This window comes from Neovison vison, chromosome 11, assembly GCF_020171115.1.
Source record: "Neovison vison isolate M4711 chromosome 11, ASM_NN_V1, whole genome shotgun sequence".
NCBI lineage: Eukaryota > Metazoa > Chordata > Mammalia > Carnivora > Mustelidae > Neogale > Neogale vison.
The window spans coordinates 208,505,261-208,525,668 of record NC_058101.1 but is presented as its reverse complement, the minus strand read 5'-3'; the positions used below and the strand labels follow the sequence as shown (position 1 = coordinate 208,525,668).

Sequence of the window (20,408 nt, the reverse complement as noted above, 5' to 3'; positions counted from 1 at the left end):
CTGGAACATACTGCTGAATGTCTGAAATAGCTCTGGGAGGGAAGCTGGTTGACTTGTCATCTCAGCCAGAAGGATTCGTGTGAAATTTTGAAGATCGTCAGACCAAGCATCCTGCAAATACTGGGAGAGCTGTTGGGAGGAATTCCTGGCCTTATTAAATTGAGAGAATTTTACAGGGGTAACACAAAGGGCTGGGGGTAAGACCCTGTAAGACGGTAACATTACCTTTAACGGCAGTGTGATTATATGGCTGAAAATGTCCGAGTGTTTGATTACTCAATTGGATACATGGGGGTGATGTTTGGTTCATGTGTAAGGTAATAGTAAAGCATAAAGTCCCTGGCGGATAGAAGGTATGATTCTGTAAAGACGCGATGTCGGGCGAATTGTGTACAGCAGGCAGTCCTAATGTTTGATTAGTTGTGAAAAATGGAGGGAATATTAATGAGGAGTTAGAAACTGACAAAGGGTAGGGCCAGGCTTTAAGGATTGCCCACAATTCACGGGTCGCTGTCGGCGGGAGGTGGAGTGTTAATGCTCCCCATATCAGTAGTATCAGTGGCATCGTCTTTAGCGCCGTCTTCAGGGTCTGGGGCTTGTCGGGTTAACCGCTCAGGAATCCAAATAGGTACTTCCTTGTCCTGTGGAAAAACACAAACAGAACCTCTGCTCCAGATTAGTACAGGGTCTGGACCCTTCCACTGTCCTGTAAGAATACCCTTCCAAAGCATTAAAGGCTTGGGGGAGGAGTTGGTACGTGCTGAATGTCTCTCAGCTGCTGCATGTCCATTTTTATCAAGTGTTAAAAAATTTAAAATAAATAGAATCGTGTTTAGTTTGTCTTTAGGGGACCGAAACGTGTCCCCTATTCCCCCTTTTTGTTTTAAAAGAGCTTGTTTGAAAAAAAAAAAAAAAAGAAAAAAAAAAAAGCTTGTTTGAGGGTCAAGTGGGTGCATTCTACTATAGCTTGTCCTTGAGGGTTGTAGGGAATACCGTGATTTAAGGTAATATCTAGTTGGGCAAGGAAACTGCGGAATGACTGTGAAGCATATGCAGGGCCATTGTCCGTTTTTATTTGTCGGGGTTTACCCCAAGTGGCGAAGGCTTGAAGGCAGTGGGAAATAACGTCTTTGGTTTTTTCTCCTGTATGGCTAGAGGCAAAAATGACTCCCGAGCAGGTATCTACCGAGACATGTACATATTTGAGTTTGCCGAATTCAGGGATGTGAGTTACATCCATTTGCCATATATGGTTGGGCAGTAAACCACGTGGATTTACTCCTAGGGAAGGTGACGGAAGCAGCGTCACAGTTTTTACAGGATTCAACTCTGTCTCGGGCTTGAGCTTTTGTTATATTAAATTTTAATCTGAGTGTGAGTGCATTTACATGAAACAGTTTGTGAAAGTGTTTTGCTTGTTGTAATGTATCTTCTATTGTAAAGATAAACTGTTCTTTTGTTAGTAGATCCGCTGTGCGGTTACCTTCTGCTAGGGGACCAGGTGGAGTCGTACGTGCTCTGACATGACCTATAAAAAAGGGGGCTTTTCTGTCCCATATTATTGTTTGGAGGTTTTTTAAGGCTTTGGTAATAGAGGATTTGGTACTAATATGACCTACATTTTCAAGAATGGAAACGGCTTGAACAACATATTTGCTATCTGACAAGAGGTTGAAGGGTTCATGATGAGATAGTTGAAAGGCTTTTGTAACGGTAAGTAGCTCTGTGACCTGGGGGTAAGAGCTCTGAAACAGGAAGGTCCAATCTTTTTCCTTTGTGACTATAGCACCCACCCCATGTTTGGATCCATCAGTGAAAACCAATTTAGCACCATCGAGTGGTTTGTGGCGAGTTGCCCTAGGGTAAATGAGTGGATGGGTTAAGCTAGATTGAAGCCAGGGGCTTGTAGGATAATGATTGTCGAACTTTGCTGTGACAATGGTCATGGTTCTAGCCCAGTCGTCATCACATGCTGCTGAGCACGTTAATTGGTCTTGTGTATAGGGAGTGACGATGATGTCAGGTTGTCTGCCAAATGCTGTGACACTGAGTTTTACACCCTTCAGTATAATTTTTGCAATGGCGTTTGGATACCATGGCAGAATTTTTCCTGGGGAGTAGGCTAGGTTGACCCATGATATGGGTCCTTCCTGCCAGAAGACCGCAATGGGGGCTCGTTCCACAGCGAGAATACAATAATATAGCGTTTTTGAATAATCAATTCTGTCAACCTGAGCAGCTTCCAGTCTTTTTGAATTAACTCGATAGCTGCTTGGGCTTGTCTGGACGTATGACGGGGTGAATTGAGATCAGTGATTTCCTTTGAGCGTTTCAAGTAAAGGATGTAATTCTTGGTTTGTAAGCTTTAAATAGGGCCTAATCCAATTAAGGTCTCCTAGTAGCTTTTGGAAGTCATTTAATGTTTTTAAATTATCTGTTTGTAGGGTTACCTTTAAAGGTTTAACTTTAATATCATCAAGTCTAGTGCCCAGATAGTCCTTGATAGATGTTTTTTGGATTTTTTCTGGTGCTATGTGTAACTCAAACTGCTTGAAATGTTTGACAAGAAACACGAGAGCCCTTTCGATCTGTTCTTCCTGTTTATGGCACAACAATAGGTCATCCATGCAATGATATATTATGACTAAGGGGTGTAGTTTTCTGACCTTTTGAAGGGCTTGATCAACGTAAAGTTGACACATTGTGGGGCTATTGGCCATGCCTTGGGGGAGGACTGTCCACTCATATCATTGTTCCGGGCTAGAATGGTTAATGGTAGGTATTGTAAAGGCAAAACGAGGGGTGTCGTCTGGGTGCAGTGGGATAGAGAAAAAGCAATCCTTGATATCAATAACAATCGAAGGCCGTTCTGTAGAGAGGGCAGACACGAGAGGTAACCCTAATTGTACTGCCCCCATGGTGATCATTTGGGCATTAATTGCCCTCAAGTCATGTAGTAAGTGCCATTTCCCTGACTTTTTCTTAATGACGAAGATGGGTGTGTTCCATGATGAGGTGGAGGGTTTTATATGGCCGGCAGCAAGTTGTTTGCGTACCAATGTGTGGGCAGCTTCCTATTTTTCTTTAGGCAGGGGCCACTGAGAAACCCACACAGGTTTATTATTATTCCACTGACTCTTTAGAGGTTCAGCGGCCCCTATGAAAAATCCAGTCCTGGTCCACCAGTTCCAGAGGATGAATAACTGCTAAGGGGAGTAGGATAAGGGGTTCCTTGTTGCTGTTTCCCTAGGCCCCCGACGCCTGAATAGCTGGCCCTTGACATGATATTACGGGCTTCTCTGCTATAAAAGGTTTCAGTGGTTAGTTTTAGGTCCATTTGAGTGAGTATATCTCTTCCCCATAAGGACATGGGAATTTTGAGGACATAAGGTTGCACGAGCCCACTAGGACCTTCGTCATCCTTCCACGGCAGCGTTGCAGCACTGCACGTGGGGCTTTGGGCAATTCCTAGACCTCTAAGGGTTTGATGGGCCCTTTGTAGGGGGCCATTCTTTCAGCCAATCAACCTCATTAATGATGCTGCGATCGGCTCCAGTATCCAATAGGCCCATGAATTTTTTATTTTTGATCCATAAAGAGTAGAGGGGTCTATCGTTCATCCCAAGTGTAAGGCAAGCTAGCGGTGCTCCAGTTGATCCAAACCCTCTCTCTTCTCGTGATCTTCCTGAGCTTTTAAAGAGTCTGTGACAGCTCGGCAATACTAGGATCTGTGCTATCTTATCGCCTGGGCTGATGGCTGTAATGCCACGCAGGGAGGACACTAATATTTTAACTACTCCTGTGTAATCAGCATCTATAACCCCCGGATGAACAGCTAATCCTGTTAATGCTGTGGAGTTTCGCCCTAACAAGAGGCCCACAGTGTCTTGAGGCAATGGGCCTTTGAAATCCGATTCTAGGATCTGGGCAGCCATCTCAGAAGTTAATACGAGTCTGGTGGTGGCGCGGATGTCCCATCCGGCGCTCCCTCTTGTGGCCCGCCTGGGCTCGTCGGCGGATAATGCGAGCGGGCCACTTGTTGGAGCACCCCATACATTTGAGGGCCCTGGGGTGAAGGGCCCCGCTTCCCGTTTTTTGGGTCTTTGGGTGGTAGAGGATTGCCTTGTATATCTCTCACTGATGGACACTCGTTGGCCCAGTGAGCACCTTTGCCACACCTAGGGCACAAGCCAGGTCGTTTTGTTACTTGGTTTGGGCCCTTGTTCCCAGGGCACTCCTGCTTGAAATGCCCTTGGGCTCCACATTTATAACAACCCTCTGTGCCTCCCTTATTATTTCTATGTTGGGGTCCTTGAATGCTTTGAAAACCTTGGGTAATGGCCGACGCTAGCACCTGCCCTTGAATAACTGTCATTAATGTCTCTGCATACTTTGATTTATGTACTTAAATCCTTAGCTTTCCATGGTCTGATAGCCTCTTTGCACCATTTATTGGCCTGTTCATAAGCCAGTTGTTTAATTAGAGGCATAGCAGTGTCTGCATCACCAAAGATCCTTCCAGCTGTTTGCATCAACCTTGCGACAAAATCAGCATATGCTTCATTTGATCCTCGTATTACCTTAGATAACTGACCTTGTAAGTCCCCACTACCCTGAAGTGTTTTCCACGCTTTGGTTGCAGAGGCTGCAATTTGTAAGTATACTGCAGGGTTATACTGTAATTGCTCACTCCTGCCCACATAGGGTCCCATGCCCATAAGCATGTCTAAATTCCACTGCGGGTTACCGGCTGCAGCGTTGCGCCGAGCAACATCTTGAGAGTGTTCTTGCCATGCTGTCTTCCATTGTCCCCCGGAAAGTGCGGCCCTTGCTAGATCCCCCCAGTCTTCTGGAATTAAGTTCATTCCTGCTATAGACTCCACGAAGGAGATCGTAAAAGCCGCTTGAGGGCCATACTGCGTAACTGCTTCCTTCAATTGCTTGACTAACTTCAAGTCAAGCGGCTGGTGGTATCGTTGGGGATTTTGGTTGGTCCTCTAAAACTGGGAAAGCTGAGGTGAGACCAGCTTCTTTCCATTTAGTTGTCCAACTCTCAGTAGTAGGTGCATGACCACATCTATCCCTATTCCTACAAGTGTTATGCGGGGGTGGGGCACTAGGGGTTGCTGTGGGCAAAGACTGTAAGGGCTCAGGTTTCCGCCCCACCTTTCCCCTGACATTTCCTCTTCCTCTGGGCTAGAACTGTTTCTTTCTGAAGCATGAGATGACCGTTCCTCTCTTAACTTCCTCAAGGGCCTCAGCTCCCTCCTGAATAGCTGACTCACATCTCGGCTTATGTCCCCCAAGGCATCCTCTGACCAGAGTCCATATAGCTAATGTTCTGGGCGACAATGGTTTGCTTTTATCTCTTTTCTTAAGATCCTCTCCTAAATGGTCCCATTGCGGAATATTTAACAAACCCTCGTCCAAAAACCAAGGTGCAGCGGTTTCCACTGTAGTTAGAAATGCTCTGGCGGCTTCTGATTTCAGAGGTGCACCATTGGCTTTGAGAAGGTCCTTTAAAAGAACCCTCCAATCTAGATTTTGATAATTCAGAACCCATCTGGCCGCTTAGGTTAATTTCACAAGCGATAAGAAAATCCCGGCTCTATGACCACGCCGCTTCTTGCTGCGGTCTTGTACAAGATTCCCACCACTTTGATCGTGGTCCCTTCCCCGCTTACCTGTGGTTTTTCTCCTTGCAAGGTCTACTACTTGTTAACGACTCCCGGGTTTTGGCACCATTTGTCGCCCTCGGCCCGCAAGAACGACCATCAGCCTGGTATGGTGTTAATGCTTCATCCATTTATTGCGTCAACTTTCTTAGCTTATATGTGTCAGGGTGACCAATAAGGGGCCAAGCAATGGGGAGAGCCAATGAGAGTCCTGTTACTATGCTGATTAAACCTGAAACAGCCAACGACTATGTCCTCCTTTAGGCGGGCTTCACCAGAACGTCCGTTGTTTACTTGCAGCGTATTCTGCTGGCAGTGTAAGGGCGGGGACGTTCCCGGCCGGAGGCGGTCCCCGACAATCTGGGGCACCCTGAGCCTCGAATGTACCACTATGTTCAGTGGTTCTGCCTCTTGTAACCATGGTCGGAGCACAAAGACTCTAGGACCTCGCACTAATAACTAACGTGAATGGGGAGGGAGGCTCGTCCTGACAACGGACGCAGAAGGAGACGTGGCATGTGAGGCGGGCCGGCTGGCCGGCGGCATAAGTGGGCTCCGGAGAGCAGGTTCCGCGAGGGTCGGCGGCCCGTGCTGTGCAGACACGGGCTTACGCGCTCCCCATCCCTCCACACACGGCCCACTGTGACAGACTACACACGACTCATCCCCGCTGAGGGACGCTCTGAGCATGGGTGCCTGTCATCCCTCCCCGGGGTCACCTATCAGCTCAGAGGGAAAGCGATGTGGAGGCGACTCGGGGAAGCAGGGATGAGAGAGGCTCCTTTCCCGGCTGTTCTCTCAGTCTGACATCAGCGCCGAGAGTGTGGAGTCCAGGGTCCCCGCAGCGTCCCCTCCCATCAAGAGACATAATTTTGAAAAAGTTCTAGTCCCACATCGGAAACGTCCTCCCCCAAGGGCTAAATACACCACCCGTTCCCTTGCGCCCCAGACCGAAGACCACGAACACACAGTGGGCTGAACACGGTGTCCCTCTAGCGGACCCTACGTCACGACGGTGGCTCGAGGGCTCACCCGGTCTGTCTCCCCCGATAAGCCGTCCGGATGCAGGTGGCCCGGACTGTGTGGGAGGGCCGTGTGCCCCGCCGTCCCTGGTCCTCGTGCTGTCCCCTCTGTGACGAGGACCCCGACTGCCCCCCGCCCCCCAGGGCAGCAGGAGGCGGGAAAGGGGCGAAGGGCGTCTGCTCTCCGGCGTCTTCATCTGGGGAGGAAATGCACTGACTGACGTCCGTGGTCGACCACCGTCCCTGTAACTGGCTCCACATTAAAATGCAGAAAATGAGGGGCGCCTGGGGGGCTCAGTGGGTTAAAGCCTCTGCCTTCGGCTCAGGTCATGATCTCAGGGCAGGGAGCCTGGTCCCCCTGCCCTTGCCACCCTCTCTGCTCATCTGTGATCTGTCTCATAAATAAATAAAACCTTAAAAAAAATCACTTTGGTGAGGAAGCTATCTTTGAACTTTACGTGTTTTAACGGACTACACGTCTCACACCTGAGACACATGCAACTACAAGGTATAAAACGGGGTCCTGGCACAGGGGGCCTCCCACCGCCAAACCTTGGCTCTGCACACAGAAGGCTTCTGTGGCCCCAGGGGCCTGCACTCTGGGTTTGTGTCGCGTGGAAATAAAATCTCCGGGGTGGACCGAACGGACTCGGAAATTTCTCGGGCAAGAACTGAGTTACCTTAACACGAACCAAAGACACGGCTGAAGTGTGGCCTCTCGCTCTGGTGGTTCTCCGTGACTATCTCCATGACTGGGAAGGTTACAAGGTACAGGAAACGTTTTCCCAGGCGAATGTCGACAGGGAATTTGGAGACTGAAGATGTGGACGTTTAAAAACGGGGGGTTCTACCTCTGGGTTAATGTCTGGGGTCCTCCAGCTGCTCTGGGACTACAGGCATAAAACACCGAAATAATGCGAAACCCAAGGGCCCTTGTCGGTGCCAGCTGCCCGAACAGGTGACCACCAGCCAGGAGGTGGGGAGGCCAAGGTCATGGTGCTGGCTGACCCTGAGTCTGCGGACCCCTGCTTCCATCCCCGCCCCCCCCCCCCACTGCCCAGTACGTTACTACCCCCTTCCGGATGCTAAAGGCAAGCTGTACGCCAAGTGACAAAAGACCTCCGCTCCCCTCACTGGGCTTGTGGCACGGAGGTGAGGACAGTCCCCTCAAGGGAGAGGCATCGGGCAGCTCCAGAGGGTGTGGATCCCCTCCCCACGCACACCCTCCTGACGTGGCACTCCGGCTGTCCTGAAAGGAGACTACCAGGCTCTGGACGCCCTGGAGTCGATTCTAGAACATTCTACGTTTCGGGTCAGTAGAAGAAAACAGGTTGCCGGATCCCTCCCATCGCCGTAGTCTGGATGAGACCCAGGAAGACAACACAGTTCTCACACTCTAGCCACTGACAAAGGGGATGAGCGGTTTCAAACCCGTAAGCTCCGCCACTGGAGCGAAGCAAACGGTCACACGGGGTGAGTCACTGTCTGGGCATCGTCTGCTTAGGCAGGAGGCCTGAGTCCTGGCTCTGGCCTCAGTCTGGCGGCAGCGGGCACCGGCTCACGCGTGGGCTCCGGGGTCCTACAGACGCGGCTGCTGTACAGGGACCTCCCACCCATCCCGCAAGCTCACGGGAACTCCACTGGGAAGGGGCAGCAGGGTGCAGGCGGGAAACAACACACACCTGGTTCGGGGGCCCCAAGCATGGAGGTGCTCTGATCGCGGCATGGGGGGCGGCCCTCAGGCTCAAGGCCAGCCCCACTCACCCCTGCACCTCAGCCTGGGGGTGGGGCTCTGTGTCCCTCCTGCTGAAGCCTGGGGTCGGGGGACCCACGCACCTGTCAGGACGTCTGGCTGGTGCCGAGCCTGGGCCGGCCTGAGCAGGAAGCTACAGCACGGTTACAGGGTCAGGAAGGGATCCTCCGCCAGCCAGGAGCCGTGGCGGGGGACCGGCCAGTCAGGGGACGTCTCCACCGTCCGATGACACGAATGCAGAATGAGGCGGGCTTCTCCAACTTTGCTGTTGTCTGCACGCGTGTTCACTGGACGGAACAAAGGGCAGGCGGGTTCCTGGGAGGACAAAGACACACAACGACACCTTACGTGGTATCGCACCATCCGACGACATGGACGTCGGCACCCACAGGGCAGAGAGGCCTGAAGACTGTCCCGAGCCCTGCCAGCAGGCCAGCTTCCGGGCACTCCGGTTCCCCACCAAGAACACCCCCCACGGCCACCCCCGTCTGGAACGATCTGTTCGCACGTGCTGGAGAGTACCAGCTCTCCGAAGGGACCTTCTCCACGGCCGGCTCCGGGCTCTGCGTCTGCTCGTCCCTCACCTGCTGTCCCACGCCAGGCAGTGCGGCGGCGCGGACGGACGGACACAGACCCAGTCCTCAGCAACGCGGTCGTCCGGGAGCCCGGGCTGTGGCTCTGTCAGTGGGCAAGCACCTTCCGGCGGTCGTCCTGCGTCCTGAGCGGACTGTTGGCCACCTCAGCTCCGACACCAGAGGAGAAAGCCCCTGGGACGCATGGCTGTCCCACATCTCCCAGCGGCAGGTCAGGTTCCTGATGTCCATCTGTGGAAACAGACCTGCAGGGTCCCCGGCACGGCGCCCAGCAGAGCCCCACGGCCCAGAGCTGCGGGCGTCAGCAGAGTGCGGGGCACTCGGAGGGGCTGGGGGTCTACGGAGAGAGACGGGCATGGCCCCGGCGCTCAGGAACAGGGGAGCAGGGGCAGAGAAAACGCGCTCCGCCCCCTTGGGCCGGTTTGTGTCCCCACCTTGAACACCGCAGCCTGGTGACCAGGAGAAAGTGCAGGGCCGCGCGCTCATCCGGGACGCGTGACCTCCACGTGAGGCCCGGCTGGAGAGCCCACGTCCTCGCTAGGGGCACAGCTTTCCCCCTCGGACACCCGGGCCAGGACAGTCTAGCTGACGCTGCCAGGCCCTCCCGACTCCCGAGACTCCAGCGCCTCCGGCTGCCGTGCGCGCCCACCCGCGGGGGATGCGCGAGGCGCCCACGCCCGGGCTGCAGAGGCCTCTCCCCTCGCACTAGCTAGCGCAGAGCCCAGGACGGGCCGCAGCCCCCGGAAGGCACCGCCAGTCCCTGCGCAGGGAAGGCACGCGGTCCTCCATCCACTGGGTTCAGACGCCTCTTTCTACACAGACAGGCCGCTTCTGCGTCCCTCACAGCGTCCCGGGTTGGAGGGAGCAGGGACGTGGGGGGATGGGGGGCGAGCTCCTGTGCTCCCTGGCCTCGCCCTCCGCAAGAACGACATCTCTGCGAAGATGCAGGGCGTCAAGGGGGAACCGGGCAAGGTCCAAGTCCTCATGCAGGTCAGACAGAAACGAAGGGGGCACCTGGGGCGCTCAGTGGGTGATGCATCTGCCTTCGGCTCAGGTCATGATCTCGGGGTCCTGGGATGAAGCCCCGCATAGGGCTCCCTGCTTGGCGGGGACCCTACTTCTTCTCCCTCTGCCCTCCCCTGCTCATGTGAGCTCTCTGTTAAATAAATAAAATCTTTTTAAGAAAAAAAGCGAAATACTTCGAACCGTAACCCAAATTTTGAGCCGAGACAGAGCATCAGTCTGCATCCGCCGACACAGGAGGCCTGCGCAGATGCGGACGGTACCGAGAGACCAGAACGGACATCCTTTCGAGTCTATAAACTTAAGTTACTTTATTACACCTCCGTCCCGTCAGGAAACACCAGTGACACCAGCTCCGCGAGACCGCGCATGACCGCGGGCAGCAGGAGCGCGGGCCCTCCCGGCAGTCTCTGCGGGGATGTGGCGCGCCGGGCGCTGCTGAGCCCCACGGCACGTCTTACAAAGAGATAAATAGGTATTGCACATCTTGACCGAAGCCTGGTCCGAGACTCGAGGCAGCAGCACTGAGGACACGGCCCTGTGAGCTGTGGGTCCCGGGTGAGCGCAGGTCGGGCATCCCCATGACCAATAAACACGTGGTTTTTGCAAACTTGTCTAAGGGACTTTTGATAAAAAATAAATTTTTAATTGCACAGTCATGGCCAGAACGAGATGCGTGTGTGGGTCCCCCACACGTCAGGAGCTGCAATGGCCCCACCTTCCTAACGTCTGCACTGTGGCTTCGCAGACCTACTCTGTGCCTGTTCATGGCCTGACGGACACCCACTGGGGGCCGCCCCCCTGGAAGGAGGCGCTGCCGAGGGGACACAGGTGTCTGGGCAAGGCAGAGAGGCTGGCGAGCTCTAGAAGTGGGGTGCCCATGTCTCCCCGCACGGGTGCCAGGCTGCTGTAACTACCACCGGGCACGGACAAGGCGACAGCCTCGGGACCCACACCTCCACAGGGAGCCGGGCCGCCGGCCTTGCCGTCCGGCCCTCAGCGCACAGCAGAAGGCGATGGCTGCCGGCCTGGAAACCCCCAGAAGCCAGCCACAGAAACACCAGCCACAGAAGCCACCGGCAACTCAGTCTATTTAAGACGGTTCTCCGGTCCAGACAGACCTGATGACCGCACACCTCCCGTGTTTTGCCAGGTGAGCCACAGAGCGTGAACACGCACTTCCTGTCCTCCTACAGATGCCCTGACCCGCAGGCCTCGCAGTCACCCACGCACGCCGTCAGGCTGGATCCGGTCCCAGGTGGAGGGCCCTGCCCGTGGTCTCCACGTGCTCTCAGCCTGACACGTGTGCGCACGGTGGGCCGCATGCTTCACGCAGGGCGCGCTGACGAGAGATACCAACAGGACACCCTACTGGCCCGGGGCAGGTCTCTCCAGCTAAGCGGGACACCATGACTGGACAGGACCTATGACACGCTGGCCGTGGGACCAGAAAGACCACACTGGCGGCCACAGCGCCACGGACGGGAGCCCGTGGCCCGGCCTTCACCCCCCACCCCTCCTCAGTGCTGCTCAGGGCCCCGCCAGGGCAGGCGTGCAGGAACAGACCACGGCAGATAAGCGAGTCGTAACGGCAAAACCCCACCCTCCGAGGCAAACTGTGGCTTCCAGAACACGCGGAGGCTGCGTGGCAATTCACACGCACGCCACAGTGGCTCGGACCTGGAAACTGTGCTGGGCTCGGAGTGTGTGTCTGGGGGACCGTGTGGGGGCGCCGGCGGGCCCGGGGGCAGGAGCCGCAGTGCGCTGCCATCTGGGCCCTGCGGCTACTGCCCCTTCTTGGGTGGCACCTGGCCATTGGCCCCGGCAGGCCGGCCGCTCCTCGGTGCGGGCTGCGCGAAGTTCCAGTCCACGGGGTGCAGCAGCTGCTGCGTCTTCTTGTGGGTCCAGTAGGGGTTGATGACGAGCGTGAGCAGGCTGAGCCCGGCCAGGAAGAGCGCCAAGTGCGGCCGGTGGAGGCTGCCGAGCAGCCCGTCCCAGTGGCGCAGGCACACCCACCACATGTGGTAGGTCAGCACCATGCGGCAGTGGAACATGTGCACCATCAGCCACTGGTTCAGCCTCCAGAGCAGCGAGTCCGACCAGCCGGCCTGTGGACAGAGCACACGCCGGTCAGCCCTCCGCCTGCGCGGCTCTCCACACCGTCCCTGCGGCCCCCCACAGCCCCGCGCGTGCGCGTGCCCTCCTCTCCCGGGGGTTCCCGGAGGACGGAGCCGCCCGCGTGGATGCACGGACGGTGGAGCCCTTCCGCTCCCTTCCGCTGTCCCTCCCTTGAGCAGCGTCCAATCTTCTCTCCAGTCTCCCCGCAGAGTCCACAGGTAACCCTGACCACACACAGCGACCAACGAGCTCCCACAGCACGGCAGCCGGGGAGGAAGACACATGTGTCCGAGTTTCCGCACTTTCTCCCCGGGGGCCCATGGACACAGGCAGACGCAGACTTTCCCTGAAACAATTAAATTTACACTCAACTAGTTTCCAAGAGTTGTAGCCAAAACTGAACAGAGAACTTGACGATGGCCCATAAGACAGCGGATACCACGGCGGGACCTCACCAGCAGCAGGACAGCCGGGCACCGGGACAGTCGGCACCGGGACGGCCGCGCAGCACATTGCAGCACCCCTCAGACCTCCCACAAAGCAGCCTCTCCAGCCTTGTCTCTGCTGAACCCGAAGTACGAAACCTCCCCCAGGAGCTCCGTGCTGCAGGCGGCCCCCAGGGTGGGCAGGTCGCGTCTTTTTTGCAGAAGGAGCTCTGAGCGGCCGCAGAGCAGGGCCTCGGGAAAGGTGCATCTGCCAAGTCTGACGGGGACGCAGATAAAGGAAGCCCAAAGAGGTGGTTTTTAAACAACGAGGACGGACTCCTGCCCTCTCACGGCACGAAAATGCGTCCATGCGGCTCTGACCCGGGAAAACAAGAATCCATGGGCCTGATGACTCGGGAAAAATCAACTAATAAAAACAGAAACTCCCCTGTTGTCTGAAATACAGTGAACTTACCCAAAATTAACTGCACAAAACCTCTGAGTGGTCCACTACGTCAGAGCAGACGTACCTGTGCGTGTTTTCCAGTCGGCTGACGCCTCGTCCGCGCGACACCCCACGGAGGCACCCTGCCCACTGCGGCCGGGTGAGCACGAGAAGGACGGGAAGCGAGGGCGGGAGGGCCCACAGAAAGGCCCGCGGAGGCTCCAACGGTGCGCCCCCTCTCCGGGCACGCGGTTCTCGGGCCCCGCGGGCAGCCCGCCGCGGAGTCCGCATCGACGGACACAGCTGTGCTCATAGCGCGCCACGCTCAGACCCTGCGGGCGGCGTTTCCCACGATCACCAAGTACTTCGTTTGCTCCAGCCCTGTGTGTGGTGCCACTGAACGGGGACCAGAGCCACGCGCTTCCCGCGGACCCTGCTCTGCGGGAGCAACACCCACGCAGGAGTCAGGCCGAGGCACGCATCCAGAACAAGTGCGGCCCCTCCACAAGGAAGGGACGGGGAGAAGCGGAGACCCGGAGATCTGTGTTCATCAGTCCTGACGGCCACGTGACAGGACAAAAGCCAATGTGTCTGCTGACGGGTTGTAAAATCAGGGGCGAGGCTACGGCTCTCCGGGGCTCCCGTCTGAGGGAGAAGCCGCGACGGCCGCCAGCCCCCATCAGCAGGAACCAGGTGCCCCAGCCTCCAGCGTGCTCCAGTCGGGACAAACAGTGCGACGGAACCTGCCACGTGGCCCCATCCCAGGTCCACAGGCGGCGACGGGCAGCACCCGGCATGGCACGAGCGCATTGTGCCGTCCTCTGGCGCCCACGGGTGGCACCGGCTGTAGCGGGGACGCACACAGGTGGGGACACCTGGCCCCAAGGGCGTGCGTGGGCTCTGCTCACCTGCGCGAGCTCCGCTGACTTGGCTGCACGGTTTCCCACGGGAACAAAGCACACGTCGGCCCCGCACAGACCGCACCTGCAGAGCTCGGTCCGTCGCCCGCACCTCCTTCCTGTGCCCGCTGTGGGCACAGCACTTGCTTCCTACCAGTGAGAGTGTGTGTCTTCTGTGCGGCTGTACAAGGAGACCAGAGAGGCACACACTGCTCCAGCACAGAGAGGCAGGTTTGACGTTTCCCAGGTCAGATCGCTCCGTGGGAGAGGAGGCTTCACGTAGGCAAACTCTGGGGGACCCAGGACAGAGCAGGCCTCGAGGCCACCTCCCATCACTCCTCCTTCGCACGGAGCAGCACCGACTCCGTCCCACGTCACCATTCCCCCCAAATTCACAGAACAAAGGTCTCTTCTCCGTTATTCCCCTCACTGCTAAAGTGGCCTTCCTAAATTGTAACGTTCATACTACAAATACAAACTTGCCCGCATACAGTGATTAAGTTCCGAAAGCTCAGAGCTTGAAAACAGCCTTCTTCAGCATAACTCGGGCATCGTCAGCTCGGTCCCGTGTTACCGCGTGCTCTGAGCAGGGACAGGGACAAGTCACCGGTGACGGCCCACACAGAGCCTGCTGGGTGCAGCTCTGGCTCCCGGGGCTAGCGCCCCTTAGCACATGTGCCCAGACACCGACTCGACCCCACTCACAGCACGGCCCGTCCTCTGTGGGCGAATGTTACCTCGAGGTTCGAGTCCTGGGCCTTTCGTTCATTGACTCTAACCTTCCAGAATCAGTCAAGAAGGAATCGTGGAGAACAAACCCCTGCTGGAGGAGAACCGCTGGTGTTTGCTGTCTCAGCAAATCAGACCTGACGGTCCCGGAGATTCCTGAACCCGGGAGCCCGACTGTGCACGACTCTGGCAGCTTCATTAAAAGTTTAAAATGATTTCAATACTGTAGGCCCCATTTATTCACATGTAATAGGAGGGAAACCTCAACAAGGAACAGCACATCTAGAAACCTGCCCTAAGCTGCCCCAGCTTGGGGTGCAGTTCTGGTGCTGGGGTCCGCTGGCTAGGCAGAGTCAGTCCCATGAGGGTGTTGGGAAGCGAGCGCAGAGACCCCTTCGTCCACCTGCACAAACAGCACCCAGCAAGCCGTACAGACAGCAGACAATCCAAAACCAAGTCTGTCTGCCGTGCCCACCCACCACTGGAGTCTGCCTTCATCCCGGGGATGCCGAGGACCAGAGGCTGGTGGCCACGCGTCCCAGGCAGAGTACGTACAAGTCTGGAGAGATATCTGTGGAACCATTCAACGCTGGTCGGCACTAGGGACCAGCAAGAGACATGGGAATTTTTTCTTTCTCTTTTAAGGCGTTCCTTCCAAAAATGACAAGAATTCCATATAACTAATCATAAATTTTCTTGAACATGCGTGTTACATCGCAGGCCCGTCTAAGGCGCAGGTCCCTGCTGACCACGACGGTCCAGTCCATCCCTGCGAGCGGGCCGTACGGGGGCAGACGGGACGGGACCGAAGGACCACAGCCTGTCTGGCACGGCCCCTGATCACAGCCGACCACAGCGCTGGTGCTGTGCTCATGGCCAGAGAACACAGGGAAGTCACAACCCCTGCTCTCCGTCCTCGGGAAGCCCCTCTCCATGGGGAGGACACCCACAGGGAGAGAACTGAAAGCCACAGGGCATGGGCAGGACACGCTAGAGGTTGCCGAGTCACGGCATCTTACTGCAACGACCCGCTGCTGGACCGGTAGCCTCCGTGGTCGCTCAGAGGTTGGCTGGCTTGGCTTCCACTCCGTTTACGACTTCCAACCTTCCCCCAACCTTCACAGCCCGAGGGCCTCAACCATCCCCAAACCCCACATTCTGACGCTCTCTGCAGGGGTTCCATGGAGTGGCGGCTGCAGCTCCCAGCACGCGTGCCCGGGTTTGCGGGCCAGCCCCGGCACCCCCCTGCCCGCCCACTCGCCGCGGTGCCCGTCCCTGCGCTCGCACGTCCTTCTGCGGCACCGGGCAGAGCCCGGCGAGGCCAGACACCAGCCCCGTGCCCTGCAGGCGTCTGCCGCGTGGGAGGGGTCCCCCCGCGGACCCGGGAATTCACTCCGACGGTCCCGTACCGCCTACCCCAGGGGACCTGAAGGCTCCAAGGAGTCTTCCCGCTTCTCGGTTTTCTCCTGAAGCTCACCATGGCATTACGGACTGCTCAGGGACCTGACCCATCCGTGGTGCCGGCATCAGACATCTGCTCAAGGAAAAGCAGTATTTCACGTTTCACACAAAACGCCCTGTGAACAGTGAGCCAAGAAAGACAGCCAGAAGCTGTGCTGGAGAAAGAACGCTCGAGCCTTGCCTGGGCGTTCTGATTTCAAAACAGGATCAAGACTGGACGCAGGACCCACACAGGTTCTGAGAATGCGCTTTCAGAAACAAACAGGCCACAGATGCCGCACAGCCGAGGGCGTGAGGGCCCGACGCCTGGGGTCGCAACACAACACCGCATCTGGAGACAGCGCCACACGGCACTGTGCGGGGACAGACGCCGGGAGACGCTCCGGCTCAGCACAAAACCGCTTCATGGCAAATCCGAAATCTGAGAGAGGCTCCTGCGTGCGAGGGGCTGTGAGCCGCCCTCAACACGGGGGAGGGACCCTCCTGCAGCACAGGGTCAGGAGGAGACCCCAGAAGAGGGAGGAGCTGGTGCACGTGTCCCGCACCCCAACCTTCCTGGGGGCTCGCGCAGGACTGGCCTCGGTCCAGTCGGTCCTGGAGTTCTGACGGGTCTGGCAGGGTCCAGCTGCCCCAGCCCACGGGAAAAGAGGCAGTGGCTGGGCTGGCAGACCCCGTGGCTTCCGCCCCCCACTCCAGCTCCACACGGAGCGGGCACACGGCCCGGTGGCCCACAATCCCCCAGGAGGGACAGAGCCAGTAGAGCGCCCAGGACTTCCAGCCGGGCTGAGCAGCGGGGTCGGGTCTGCATGAGGACAGTATGCGGAGCCTGAGCGACAGGCCGGCTTTGTCTGATCCACAGACAGCAACGGCCTCGGGCAAGCACAGACTCGGCCAAGGTCCACCTCCAATACCTGACCCCAAGGGACTGGGCGTAAACGTATCTGACAGAGAAGGAAGATAGAGGTCACTGAAGTCACGAGAACGGCGCAGGAACAAAACGAGTTCAGCAGAGACAGAAGATGCTTTAAAAAAAATTATTTAAAAAAGTCCCAACAGGAAATCAAGAAGCTGAGAACACAGGAACTGAAAATCTTACTAAAAGGCTCACCAACATGAGCCCCAGTTCAACGCCGTCTGTACCGAAATCACAACGGCGCTCTCTGCGGAAACAGGAGAAACCATTCTGAAATGCACAGGAAACCGCAGAAAACCGCAAGCCGTCACCTGAGCCTTGTGAGAGCACGTGGAGGCACCGCACGTCCCGAGTTCGAGCTGTACGACAGCCGCTCCAACGGCGCTGGCGGGAACGCGGGCACCGGGGCCGGAGCCCAGAAGAAGGTCCACTACGGACACTCAGCTCGTCCGCCACGAAGGGGCCAAGAACCTACAACAGGGAGAGGACCGTCCCTCCGGCGGGTGGTGCTGGGAACACGGCCACGGGCCACACCAGGCGCTCCGGTCAGGATGGGCCGAAAGCTCACACGAAGACCCAACACTAGCAGTCCCGGAAGGAGACAGGGACAGAGCTGCACGACGCTGGTCTGGGCAACGACTGCCCGGGCACGACCCCAAGGGCACGGGCGAGAGAGACGAGTAAACTCGGACCTCGTGGAGCTGAAAGGCCCCAGTGGGGGGAAGGCACCCACACACCACGTGAGCAGAACACGCGCTCTCCATCGCAGGAAAAGGACTACAGGGCGCGAGGGGAAACCTCTGGTTCGAACACGGCGCGAGGCCGCGGACAGTTTGGAGGAGACACATGCACAGCCCACAGCCGCGTGGAAGTGTCCAAGGGCACCGATCACCAGGAGAAGCAAACAGAAGCCACCAGGGGCCCGAACCCATGACACGCAGGAGACCAGGGCGGGCGAGCGCGCAGACACCGGGACGGGCAGGCGTCGCGGGCAGGGAGGGGGCAGCCGGGGCAGCACAGCACGCAGGTCAGCGCCTCAGAACCACCCCACCGCCCGGGCATCCCACTTCCGAGCTCTCCCCAAACAACGCCTGCCCCCAGGACCTCGAGGAGCGGCGAAGGCCTCCCCATCTCACGGCAGTGCTATTCGCCTCGGCTAAGACGCGCCCCCAACCCGGGTCCCCGCAGCAGGTGCACGGACACACCACACGGCTGCCCGGGCCGGGTGCGAGGGAGGCGGGGGACACTGACCCCCGGGCAGGGCTGGGAGCCTGTGAGATCCGCAGCGATTACAGCGAGGGACACAGAGTTCAGCCGGGAGGAGCTCCCCACGGACTCCGACACCGCGGCTCCGTCTGGGGTGACCGCGGAGCGCAGCGTCCACGGAACTGTCGTCCAGGCAGCCACAGGCCAGGCCCCCGCGAACCGCCGGGAACGCTCACCTTTAAGAGCATCCAGGACACGCAGGTGAAGGGGGTGCTGGCCTCCAGCAGCAGCGTGATCATCGCCAGGTAGTGGCCGGCTCCCAGGTTCACCACGGAGCCCAGAAAGCCAAGGAAGGCGAAGAGATGGTGGACGGCCAGAAACACGTCAAACGTGCGGAAGAGCGCGTTGGACAGGTGAACCGCCACGTTCTCGAAGAAGAAGAAGCCGGTGGCCGTGGCGATGTGGAACCAGCACCAGTTCTGCTGGCCGCGGGCCTTGTCGGCGTGCAACACGGGGTCCACCAGCAGGGCCCACAGGCCCGCCGCCGTGCTCTGAACGCCAAACACGGCGCGCGTGGCCGCCAGGTCCCAGAAGACCTTCTCTCTGGCCGCCAGAGAGCGGTACGTGGCATTGAGGGAGGACGACAGCTGGTGACAGACCACGGAGACACCCAGGTAGAAGGCGAAGCCGGCGACCGCCAGCGTGGCGCGGACCTTCCAGGAGGTGTAGTCCAGGTCGAAGACGCTCTCTGCCGGGCCCCCCTCGCTCCCAGGAGTCATGGTTCTCGCCGAGTCTACCATGGGCGTCCCAGGAACACAGTGTCAGGGTGGGGGCCTCGGCGGTCCGCATGAACTCACGGAAACCTGCAAAAGGGACAGGTCACTGCACATGGACGAGGCAGGCGCGAGCCCCCAGCCCCCTCCAGCGTGCCCGACATGCTGCCGTCGTGAAGACTTCCACACCCTCCTCCCCGTAACTGAAGGCACACAGACCCCACAGGAGAACCCTGCCGGGGGCCCTGCGCGAGGCCGGAAGCGGAGCCAACAGCACGCACCATCCCGGACCCGACCGCGGGCCTCCCCAGGGTCACGCCACACTCCCGGGGGTGACATGCATCAGTCCCGTGGCTGCTGTTTCCGCTGCAGCTTCCCGGCCGGGGTCATCTGGAGGGCTGCTAGCGCCTATGGTGCCGGCGGGGGCAGGGCCACGCGCCACAGCCCCGCGTCCCACGGGCCGGGGCCCGTGGCAGGTGCTCACAGACGCTCCATCACGGGCACAGCCCTTACCATAACCCCAGGAGAGCCTGCGTCCCTGCTCTCGTCTGCGGACCTGCCACACAGCACCGAGTCCACCCTCGGTGCCCCGTGGGAAGCACGTGCGGGGCCCAGATCAGAGCGGGCGAGGGCGGCCGCGCACGCCCATCCGCGGAGCGCAGGAAGGACCGCGGAAACGGCTCTCCCCGAGGCTTGGAGCCGCGGTCCCACCCTGGACCACATCACCGCCGGGGCCACGTGCGGCTCTCCAATCCAATAACTCCACTTCACGCGCAAAACCATGAACCGGCACGTGACCCAAGGGCTGCGGGGAGAGAGTATCGCTGCCCTGTTTCCAAACTCCCACTCTCCTACCAACGGCTGCCTCCGGGAAAGAAAATCGCACAGACGCGCTTGCTGATCCAGAAACAACGGAAAATGCTGCTGACCGTTCTCTGCGACAACGTAAACACGAAAGTTCGTTCTTTCACTGCCCAGAACACGAACCATTTCCTCTCACGGCCAACCGCCGTCCTAGCCCCACGCAGGTGCGACCAAACTCGGAGAGAACGTGAAAAGGAACCTCAAATCCGGTTTCCGGGAGCGTTAGCAAGTGTCCTGCGTCCGTGTCAGAACACAGCTGTTGTGCGCGTGACACGAGTCAGGAAGACAGAACGGACCCCAGTTACCCCGGGAAGAACGTCGCGCAGGTCTGTGTTCCCGCGCTTTCCGGACCCCACGCTGCACCCCGCTCCCCGCTCCCGCTCCCGCCCTACTGAGGCTTCTGCTTCCTTGGAAGCCCGTCTCCCTTCTTACTTCCGGGCTTCTGCTCCTCCTGGGTCCCCTGCTCAGAGTCCATCCCCTGCCCCACCGTCAGCCCCTTTCAGATCGCA

The 20,408-nt window shown here is 58.0% G+C and overlaps 1 protein-coding gene across 3 annotated transcripts in view; it reads right to left on the bottom strand.

Moving 5' to 3' along the window:
• Positions 1-10,351: 10,351 nt before the first annotated feature.
• CLN8 (CLN8 transmembrane ER and ERGIC protein) overlaps positions 10,352-20,408 on the bottom strand; it is a 29,046-nt gene continuing 18,989 nt past the window's right edge. For 2 of the 3 annotated variants that reach the window (XM_044225743.1, XM_044225744.1), the window contains exons 2-3: positions 18,499-19,125; positions 10,352-12,174 (exon numbers count right to left, since the gene is read on the bottom strand). In XM_044225743.1, the coding sequence (XP_044081678.1) occupies positions 11,851-12,174; positions 18,499-19,062 (888 nt within the window). In that variant the 5' untranslated portion in view covers positions 19,063-19,125 and the 3' untranslated portion in view covers positions 10,352-11,850. Of the gene's footprint in view, positions 12,175-18,498; positions 19,126-19,316; positions 19,338-20,408 lie in introns of those variants that run through there. The other variant, XM_044225745.1, reaches the window with a different exon arrangement.